The sequence below is a fragment of the Nerophis lumbriciformis genome, linkage group LG02 (genome assembly GCF_033978685.3).
Source record: "Nerophis lumbriciformis linkage group LG02, RoL_Nlum_v2.1, whole genome shotgun sequence".
Classification (NCBI taxonomy): domain Eukaryota; kingdom Metazoa; phylum Chordata; class Actinopteri; order Syngnathiformes; family Syngnathidae; genus Nerophis; species Nerophis lumbriciformis.
In genome coordinates this window covers 43,030,939-43,042,500 of record NC_084549.2, presented here as the reverse complement: position 1 = coordinate 43,042,500, position 11,562 = coordinate 43,030,939, and the positions used below count along the sequence as shown (strand labels likewise).

The window sequence follows — 11,562 nt, the reverse complement described above, 5'->3', positions numbered from 1 at the left end:
ATGGTGGTGGCGGCATCATGCTGTGGGGTGTTTTTTTTAGCAGCAGGACGTGGGAGACTAGTCAGGATAGAAGGAAAGATGAATCCAGCAATCTACAGAGACACCCAGATCGCCTTTGAAATTAGAGGGAACAGTGTATATTTTGTTTAGAGTTCAGATGGAATTTGATTTAGTGTGCGGCTTAGATTTGTTCAATGTCAATCAATCAATGTTTATTTATATAGCCCTAAATCACAAGTGTCTCAAAGGGCTGCACAAGCCACAACGACATCCTCGGTATAGCCCACATAAGGGCAAGGAAAAACTCACCTTTGTTGTGCACAAAGGCCACGTGAGCAGTGCGCAATTGTGCAGGATTGCACCTTAGAGGGATCGTTGGTAAAAATATTATTGTCCGAGTGGAAATCGTGAGAAATTAATAAAAATGATGGTATTGGGAGATTTTCGTGGGGGAAGGGCACTGAAAATTTGGTAGTCCCTGGAAAAAGTATGACTTTGACGCGTATTATTTCCAGGCATTTGCGGGCCACATCAGCCCCCCGGGCTTTGAGTTTGACACCTGTGCGCTACAATTATTCACAGTACTGTAAGGTTTTCCTAAAGTACATGGTCAATTTAGGTATTTATTTTATCTTAGTCTTGTAGGGCAATATACATATTTTGTGAAACAACCAGCATTGTAAACCTGTTGCTGTAATTACGCATTTTTAAAGTGATTATTTAGATGCATCCATATAAATATATTTGACAATGTAGTTTAAGCAATAAAAACACAAATAGTTTTCTGGGATTTAATGGTTGTACAGATTCATTTAAAGGAAGTGATAACACATACAAAAATACCCTTTCAATACATTTTTAGAAACAAACATCAAAACGACCTCTTTTGTTAAATGTTTCTGAACAGTAAAACAGAGTTGTGTTCCAAAAAGACCTACCTAAAGTGAACGCTATTAAAAAAAGATCAAATGGTACAAATATAAATTAAGTGATAAGAATACCCCCAATAATGAAGAATATGCTTTTTGGTGGGGTGGAAAAAAAAATGTCTGTACATTTTTTGTGGGGAAAATGGAAAAAGAGCTAGTCTGTCTTAACAGTACCTGCTATGAGGAAGAAGGCGCCTTTATGGTTTGAAATGCAGCAGCACACGTTGTATACATCATCTTTTGTGCTGACATCCGCCCAGCTTCCGATGAACTAATGTTGGATGAGGGCTTTTTGGGAGGAACAGTTTCCGGATGCCCTCTACCTTGTGGCCCAGGAAATGCCTTTTAAGAACCTCCATAGGAGGTGCAGAGGGTTAATACCCAAAATGAAGGGAATTTTGACACTTTCAAAAACATAACCACATATTCAAGCGCACAAATAAGCACATGGAATCGCAAAGCTTTGAACCAGTTTTCATCGAGCACCGCACACCTTGCTTTACTAGTAGGAAAGTGAACTGTAGGCTCCATACAAGGGTTGGTAGTGAATGTTTAGCCCTCAGTGCCAATATGGCTGACCTGTTGACTACAGGTAAGCTTTAGAACGGTTTTGTTTAAACTTAAGTAGAGCATAAAAAAGCAAAACGTAACTTATGTTTTGATTCAGTCTACAGCAAATGACTGTTGCGTTTTTTTCCCCCATCATTTGGAACCAGCCACACCAAGAACTGATTCATTTAATCACTCCAGAAATCTCACTTTCCCAAGCATTATTAATCAGCTCCAACAAGCACCAAAAAAGCGCTGCAGCTGGGCCCGTTTTTGTTAGTTACACACTTAAGACGGACATAAAGTTGGAATCCTTTTCAGTGGTTGAGATGGTCCGAAGAAATAATTTCTGTCAAATCCATGCAAATCTTTTAACGAAGGCTTGCTGCTTTATCTAACTATTCAGGACAAATAAAGAAAATAATAATAAAAAACATTTTTCAGACATTGTTTTTCCTTTTTAGATAAAACTATAATAGAAGATCAGATGATTTGACAGTGAGCTTTGTTTGTTTTCTTAAGACAAAGACGTTATGTACATTAACATTTACTGTACAAAATTCTGTTTAGGACGAGAGATAAAGAGAAAAACAAATCAGCATACATCAGACGTGTGTAACAAAGGTGAAGAAAATATTGGGGCAATGTCCTTTTTTTTTTTTTTTTTTTTTTTTTTAAAAACATGTTAACTCGAAGTAAATGGAAAAAGGGAAATGGGGAGTAAAGTGGTTTAAAAAAAAAAAAAAAAAAAAAAAAAAAAAAAAAAAAAGTCTACTTTACTTCCTGTCTGAGATCTGTAAGCATTGTATAAAATGTACTCCAGCTACAAATGTCTCCATGACATCAGCAGCTCTGCCCAAATCACCTATTTACTTACTGGTATATCTGTAACCTCTGGAGATCTGAGGTGAAGTGTCCGTCCTCCTGCGCGACAGCCCAAACTGCGCGACCAGAACATGTGAACTTCTGTGTTAGACCTGACTACAAAGCCCCACCTCTGTGCATTTATGAATCCAGACTCGATATGGGAGTTCACGCTATGTGGGTTCTGGCCTTCTCTGTTTCTTTCAGTCTCTTTGCCTGCTCTTCCATGGAGGGAGAGTGAGGTCTCTTAGAGGCTGCTCCGTTGAGAGGGTCTGCTCCTCGGCTAACTAATGTGGGGATGGAGCTGACAACCGGGTGCGTTGAGTGCTTGGATGCAACTTGTTCTGCAAAGAGAAAAGCACCAACATAGGTTTGTTATTCATTGAACTTGTTTATCCTAATATTACCTCAAATATTACTTTGAAAAAGTGAAACGCTGTAAATACTTTCTGGATGCACTGTAGCGTTCAGATCAGGAGATATTGTTTTGATTGTTCTTAGTGTAAAAATTGATTCATAAACGACATAACCGATGCAAACAGGTGCAGGAGAGACAATTGGTAACAGCTGATAAGGATTAGTAGAAATGTATTTAGAGATTCAAGTACAGTGAAGAAAATATACAGATTTTATTCATGCTCGTCTGTTTATCTCCAGTTGACAGAAAAGTGGTTCATCCTGAACAATTTAGGAATGTTAGAGTACATTCACACTTGAACTGTAGCATTATAATCTTTTAATATGGTTATGATTAATGGATACATTTATGTTCAAAATAGAGATGTAAAGGTTTTGTAGATACTACGGTATTACAGTTTCAAAATCTTCTCAATAATACCATGACGCGTGACGGCATCAAATGAAAACCTGGTGTGTAGTTTTTTTTCTGGCTTTTACTTTGGCGGGTCTGAAAATAAACTACATCTCCAAGAATCCTCTGCATAGCATCGGTCCACAATGTGGGGGTGTGAAGCAAAAGAGGAAGCAGGAAGTGATGTGGGTTCCATTTTGTAGTAGATAGAGGAATTGTTTTTTTCAATATCCGTTCATAACTTTTTAGGTTATGTTGCCTCTGTGGCGGAGCATGCCGTGCCGAAGGAAAGCAACTGCTGCACACCGAAACAATCAGGAAAAATACAGAAGTGAAGAATTTTTTGCAAATTGATTAAAAAAAACTAAACTGAAATAGCACATGGTCATAAGTATTCAGACCCTTTGCTTTAACACTAATATTTATAACTCATATGCTGTCCATTTCTTCTGATCCTTCTTGATAGTTCTCCTTCATTGGAGTCTAGCTGTGTTTAATTAAACTGATTGAGTTTGATTAGGAAAGGCACACGCCTGTCAATATAAGACCTGACAGCTCACAGTGCATGTCAGAGCAAATGAAAATCATGAGGTTGAAGGAACTGTTCAAAGAGATCAGAGACAGAATTGTGGAAAAATCATTTCTGCAGCACTCAAGGTTCCGAAAGTACCAGTAGAATGAAAAAAACAGTTGCCTCGATATTGAAGCTTTTATCATATATGTCTGATTTACGACACCAAATGACTTCCAGTTTGGGAATAAATAGATATCATCAAAATAGTATCAATCTCACAGAGACTCCCGAGCCATTTTGAGGGATAATGAGGAATCCAGTCACGTGATCACGTGACGTCCCGCTAGGAACCAAAGATCCCCTTCCCTATCAACAACAATGCGAATCAATCAAACTTTGTGAGACCCAATAACTCTTTTGGAAAAATTATGATCCAGGACCTTATGTTTTTGAACCCGCGCACAAAGAGGATGAGCAATAAGTTTTAGAAGCAGACTGATAGATGCAGTTTCATTGAGACACTAGCATTTGCAGCATTGCAAGGTGCTAAACATACACACTAACAATAACAAATCAGAATAAAACAAACACTGTAATATTTCCACTCTCGCTGGGATGCCAATCAACAGGACGCTCACACAATTCCGTTTAGATATTAAATTCAATCGCAATTCTCACAAAGGGTTAAAAAAAAGTTCCTTAAGGAAGCGTCTTGTGGGGTTTATTTCAACGTATCGGGATGTCATAGTCGACCAGCCTGTCAGACCATGGCCACTTTTGTCAACTACCAGATGAGAGATGCATGAATTATAATCTAGAATTGTGTAATATGTAATGTAACATGCTGACATTGTATACATGTTTGAAATGAACAGAAAGAGAACAGAACATAATTTACTTTTAGCAAGTTTGAAACGAAGTAGAAGCAGTCGTTGGCTTAGTGTGTCAATAATAGCAGCGTAAGCTAGCATTAGATCACTGCTACCAATGAGCCACTAAAATAGTCAGTCTGCATTGGCGCTTATAATAACAATATCACTCATATTTGGGTAATTTTCAGGTCACCTCATTTAAATGGAATACTGTTGGCAGATTCTGGATGTTTTTAAAGACAGTATAATGAGGGCAACAGAGGACCCTCGATCTGTTGAATCAATTGTTTGCTATTTATTTACGATTTTGAATGCATAAAAAAAGCCAAGCATATGTGTTCTTGTCTTACATAAGGATTGTGAATGTTAAACACCAAATCTCTTTCCAATGTTTGCGTATTTCCAGTATGACTGATCTGATAACATTGCCTCATAATCCTTAAATAGAAGAAGTTAGGGACGACCACAACTCTTCCTACACCAGGCCGTCCAGCAACCGTGGGAGAAGAGCCTTGGTAAGAGAAGTAAAGAAGAACCAAAAGATCACTGTGGCTGAGCTCCAGAGATGCAATAGGGAGATGGGAGAAAGTTCTACAAAGTCAACTATCACTGCAGCCCTCCAGCAGTCAGGGCTTTATGGCAGAGTTGCCCAACAAAAGCTTCTCTTTAGTGCCAGACATATAGTGGCAGCACCATACTATGGGGGTGTTTTTCAGCCGCAGGGACAGGACGACTGGTTGCAATTGAAGGAAAAATGAATGCGGCCAAGTACAGAGAAAACCTCTTCCGAAGTGCTCAGGAACTCAGACTGGGCCGAAGGTTCACCTTCCAACACGACAGTAACCCTAAGCACACAGCTAGGACTGACTTTGAAAAAACTCTGACACTTCTTGACTGCCCCACCCAGAGCCTTGACCTAAACCAATTATACATCTCTGGAGAGACCTGAAAATGGATGTCCACCAATGTTCATCATCCAACCTGACAGAGCTGAACAGGATCTGCAAGGAAGAATGGCAGAGTATCTCCAAAACTAGGTGTGATTTATATTAATCATGGAATGCTGTTACTATAGAAAGTTACAGGAATGCACACTTCATCCTATGCTTACATTTCATTGTGCAACATGAGGATGTTTAAGGGGAACTAAATGTGATCTCTGAAAGGGGTACAAATGATTTCCAAAGCAGGACCCCCACCCAGACATATTGTACATTACTAATCCATAGCTTATGAAAAACAAGAACAATTATTTTTAAGTGTTCAACTGTGTTTATTCTAAACATTCCTGCCACTTCATTTTACACACCATAGCATTTTAAGTCTTTTTTTTGGACATATACCACAGCAATATCGTGCCGTGGCCTTAATACAGTGATAACAATGTACCGTGAGATTTTGTTATCGTTACATCTCTAGTTCAAAATGTATCTGAAATTAAACAAAATGTTGTGTTATCCAATCTCTTCTTGATAGGGGGGGGATTAAAAAAACTAAACAAAATCGATTCAAATCTGAATCGCAATTTTTATTTATCCAATTCTAAATCAACTGAAAAAAAAAAGGAAAACCAATTTGGACTTTTTTTTGAAGAAGAAGAAGAATCAATAAAATAAAAAAAAACACGTTTTTTTAAGCCACCTCCATGCTTAAACTCTGCTTGTATATGGCATATGTCAGAAAACAAAAGAAGGTTTTGTACATACCCTTGTAATGGAGGATTGCTTTGAGAAAAACACAAAAAAAGGCTAGATTACCTCCTCTCGTAGCACAGCCATACTATCACATAGCTCGGTGCTTAATATCTAATTTTGTTCACACACATGTCTACTTTAACCCAAGCTAAGTTTTTAAGTCTAAGGTTTGGTTTTGGCTGGATGGCCATCAGAAGGAGGTGAGCGCCATCGGGGTTCCCCCATTAAAACTAATGGCATACACACTAATTTACTACAGGGTGGAAGCCGCGAAAATACGCAATTTTTTTGTGAACACCTGTCCTCACGGCCACATCTTTTATCCCAGTTTCATGTGATTCGGTGAAAGTGTAGACACACACTTCCTGTCTCAGAAAATGTCACTTTTATGGAGGTCATGTGTCCCATTTCGCTTCTGTTGGCCCTCAAAGCCAAAAAAAGTGAGCAAAATATCTCATGGACTCCAATGTTAAATGTTAGCGTTCAAAACCCAATAACCAGAAAAATTCATATTTTCTAACTCGCTCAAAACCGGCCATTTTTACACTTTTTGTAAATCTAAGAACATTGGAACGTTCCCCAAAGCCTTAAGGCGCTCAAGGTGGGTTTGAAAAGTCGATTAACTCGAAGCGTTTCACCACAATTAGACTTTGTTGGGCAGGAAGTTTTTCAACAAATCATACAAAAAATGTTGTGTCATTGTGTAATGGCCGCAACGTGCATCTAATTACATGAAGTCTTTTGAAGTCACATGTCAGCCCTCCCTTTGGGTTTTTGTACAGTGGCATAGATAAAAGTTCAATGGGCACACAACGTTGACAACAGAGCCACCTTTGGTAGAAAATGTCAGTTTTTTCAATATGCAGTAGTGTCGAGCAAGTCTGTTAGACGTTAACTGTTAGCATACGTGTGAGAATGTTAGCATGCTAACGTTTTGACTAGCTTGTCTTATATTAGCATGCTAACGTTTTATGCTAGCTTTTTTGCACCTTCGTATTTCTTCTTACCCACTTACCGGTAAATGCTAGCATGCTAACTTTAACCAGGTAACGTTTGATGCTAGCTGTATAGCTAAGTTTGGATGTTTAAACCTAATCGATCATGGATTTTGCTACTCAGTGCTTTTGACCAAGTGAGAACGCTAGCATGCTGACGTGTTTTGCTGGCTTTTCTTATATTAGCGTGTTCATGTTTTATGCTAGCTTTTTTTTTGCCACTTTCTGTGTTTACACTGACAGTGAATAGCGCATTTTGGTATTTCCTCTTACCCAGCCATGTGCTAGCATTATAATGTTAGCATGCTAACTTTTTCAGGTAATTTTACAATTTATTTTATTTCGCAGCCATACATACACCTTATAATCATATAACTTGGCATGTGACACATGCCTGTTAGCATGCTAACATTAGAATGCTAGCATGGTAACTTTGAGCTATTTTTGCAACTGTATAGCCATCCATACATTTTCTTCCTGAGTCAAATAACAACTTGATGACACTTGTTAACTGTTAGCAAGGTAGTGTTAGCTTTCTAACTTCTTCGGCCAATTTTACAGTTTTTTGTACAGTTCCGTGGCCATACACCTTAGAGTCAGAGAACTTGGTACGTGACACATGCTACCTGTTAGCATGCTCCCTTTTTTGAGCTCATTTTGCAACCGTTTATCCCAGAATCATTTTACGCGGTATGTGACACAAGCTAACATGCTAGTACGTTTGATGCGTTCCATGCTAACGTTTTAGGCTCCCTCTTTAACTCATTTTGTACGGTTATACGTAAAACTCACCAATTCGAACACTCAGTGCCATCTTAAAAGTACGGCGGCTTCCACCGATCCCCAGCCAGAGGTTACCAGGGACAGACAGCAGGCCCATCAAAATTTCCGCAGGAATTTTCTTGTTTTAACTCCTATACCAAATAATTAATTGCGAGAATCTGTTGTAATCAACAATCGTGTTGAATTGAGAATTCTGAATTGAATCGTCACACCGAGAATCGGAATCGGATCGAATCGTGAAATGCCCAAAGATTCCCACCTCGACTGCTTACAAAAGAAAAACAGGATCTCCTCGGAAGCGGGATGAAAGTATTTTTCATCACCACCACAGCAGTTAAGCAATATATTGTATTACCGTATTTAATTCAAGCTAGGCCGCTATACAACACCATTGACACGAGTGAGCAGCATTGAACAGTGGAAACGGTTGATCTAGTCTGACATTTGTATCTTTTATTGTTGAAATAAAATACGTAATAGTTGTTTGTAGTGGATAAAATAGCATGTTGTGATGCTGTGTGCAGGTGACCCCGTGGACTGAACATATGCACGGTGGGTTGAAAATGGTGCTTGTCTAGTCTGCTGACAAAGTTTCTTTTGATAGTTACTAGGGCTGCAATTTCAGGCATGTGAGCACTCTTTGAGAAAAAAAGAGGAAAACTAATGTAAAGAAGAGGAAAATTGTCACGAAGTGGTGCCCCGCAAGCCCCAAAAGAACATTTTGAAAATCAAGACTACATTTCCTCCAGTTGGGTGCATTTCTACAATACATTTTATGTGGTACATTAAATACCACATCATTTTTAGTTTTTTAGTAGATAATTTACTAACATTATTCTAAATGAAAATTTAATGTAAAATTCTACAACATGCATACAAAGAACTAGTAAAAGGTTTCCCATTTGGCAACGCTATCTTCGGGTAATATACTTCTGGTGTTGTGACCTCTGTTTATATCCATCACATCAAAAATATACCTGGCTACTAATACATACTCTAGAACTACAACTAGTTTGGAACTAACAGTGTTCGGGTTGTAATCATCCAAATATGATTAGCAGCAAAGAAGACAGCCATCAACTTTGTGACTCGGAGAGCGAACAGAGGCGACAAGTAAGCTGGTTAGATCCTCCTAACTAGCAAGCTTGTTTTGGTGTCTCTGATCGTCTACCTGTAGTGCAACTTACTGCAGTGTTAAGGCAAAAGGAACAACAAGTACCTGCGGCTGGGTGATCGTTCAACTTTTGTTTAGATTGCTTTTTTTAAAATATTTCACAAAAAAAAAGCGCACAAGTGATATTTTGACGCAAAAATTAATGTTTAAAAACATGGATTTCCGTGTTTTTGCTGACATATGACATGGCTACAATTTACAACTATTTTGATTGTCCAGTAGTCACCAACAATCTTAATTGTTCAACTAATAGATTTTGAAGCAAATTCAGTGGCTCTAATTCAATTCAAATCCAGCTAGAAATATTTTTAGATTACTTTATTCAGAAATATCTATTTATACTGTAACTGTGCTGCTCATAAGGCTGTTACAAAAATAACTATCAAATTTGTGTCAATTTATGATTAAAACAAATTAAGATTCAATGAATAAAAACAAAAATACAAAAAAACTTTCAGTTTATATAAATAACTACCGGTATATCAAATTTGACCTCTGAATGCATGTCAAATTTAAAAAAGGGTGATTATTAAGGATGTCTAATAAAACCAGCTGACTTGATATTGGCATCAAATCATATCAGTACTGTCTTTTCTGCCGACAATAACGACTAGGGATGTAACAGTATCAAAATCTCATGGTGCAATATTATTACAATGCTCACGTTAAGATAATATTGTGGTATATGCAAAAAAAAACCTTTTAAATGTTAATGTGTGTAAAATGAAGTGGCAAGAATGTTTAGAATAAACACACTTACTCTAATTGAACACAAACATAATTCTCAAATGTTCTAATAGTGCTGGGCGATATGGCCAAAAACTATATCACAATATATATTTTCTATATTAAACGATATCGATAATTGTTAATACTTTTTATGACTTATCTAAGTCTGCCAATAAATGCAGTAAAACATTTTCCAACTTACCAAGGCTGCTATTTATCAGTGGAGAAGGTGTTTGGTAGCCAGGTAGCATGAGCGTCGCTAAGGTAATAAAATAATAAAAGTAGATTTAAAGGTAGTTGCAGATTTGAGACACTAGATGGCAGTAGTCTATAAGCCATTGAACACTACTCAGACTAGTTTGGGGAAGCTACTCATTAATGAAGTGTCAGGATGTTACCGCACGTCTTCATTAAAACCAACAAAACTAAAGACAAGTTTCTGTTATTGAGTTAATATGTCAAGATATTACAGTTTCTCTTCTCACTCCATGCAATGAATCCACAACAAGACAGAAAGATGGCGCAAACCACACTGGTGTTATGAGAGTAGCGCATGTGTGTGTGTGTTCCTTTAAAAATGGAAGTGTGTACTGTTGGGTAAGTGACATCAGTGAGTGAGTGGAGGAGTGAAGTAAGCAAGCAGTAACATGCATGTGCAGCAGTAGTGGTGACTGGCGAAGGTGTCCGTTTGTGTCCTGCAGAATTATCGGTAAGAATAAAGCGACCAAATTGTCACGAGTCGGTGGCCTCATCATTGTGACCCGAAAGCGGGGCTTTGCAGACCCATTGTCAAGTAAAGTGAAGGGTTTTACCCCCGACGAAAACATTGGTCCTGGAAGGAACCCTGCTCTCCTCGACTGTGTCTGGGAGCATGAACAGCAGGCAAGGTGTTAACACTCGGTAGTTGACACTGTTACGTGATTGGCTGTTAAGAGTGTCCTTCCCATTGCTCAGTAAATCCTGTTAACTGATTGGCTGTTAGCATGTCCCTCCTGTTTCTCTGTGACACTTCCTGTTCACGTTAGCTGGTTTCCCAAAGTGTGAGTGACTTCAGGAAATGATTGCTTGATAATTTCTGGTTTCTTCCGACAAAAAATTTAAATATGTATCGAATCTTTTATCGAACGCATTTTATATTGATATCGAGTATGTGTCTATCACGATACATATTGATGTAGTATTATCGGCCCAGCCCTATGTTCTAATCATATTTATTACTACAAACAAGTATGTACATATATATATATATATATAATTTTTAAATATACTTTCAGTTAAATGTCTTTAAACTGACAATATAAACACCCAATTTAACAAATGCTAAACAATAATGTTGACGTTAGTGTATTTCAACTTCCAAGAAACAGTGTCTTCCTGTAGTGGACATCTTATATCACTTTGGAAAATGCTGATTCTCAGAAAAGTTAACTGACATTTCATGTTTAAAAATGTAAATACCTCACAAATTGTTGCTTGGCCTTGTTGGCATCAAATATATTTTCCAGGTGATGGTTTATTAAGTAGCTTTTCATTTTACTTGTGTTCCCCGCAGTGTCACCAAACTTTATTTTGTCCGCGCTGCCCCCTGGTGCCTTTCTTACTTAAAACATAAATAACATATCCACTTAAAACACGAGTTGATTCAATG

General features: G+C 37.9%; 1 protein-coding gene across 1 annotated transcript in view; it reads right to left on the bottom strand.

Moving 5' to 3' along the window:
- Positions 1-777: 777 nt before the first annotated feature.
- Positions 778-11,562, bottom strand: part of papolg (poly(A) polymerase gamma) — a 77,483-nt gene continuing 66,698 nt past the window's right edge. Inside the window, exon 24 of the mRNA XM_061963102.2 lies at positions 778-2,686. Coding sequence (XP_061819086.1) covers positions 2,511-2,686 — 176 coding nt within the window. The 3' untranslated portion in view covers positions 778-2,510. The remainder of the gene's footprint in view (positions 2,687-11,562) is intronic.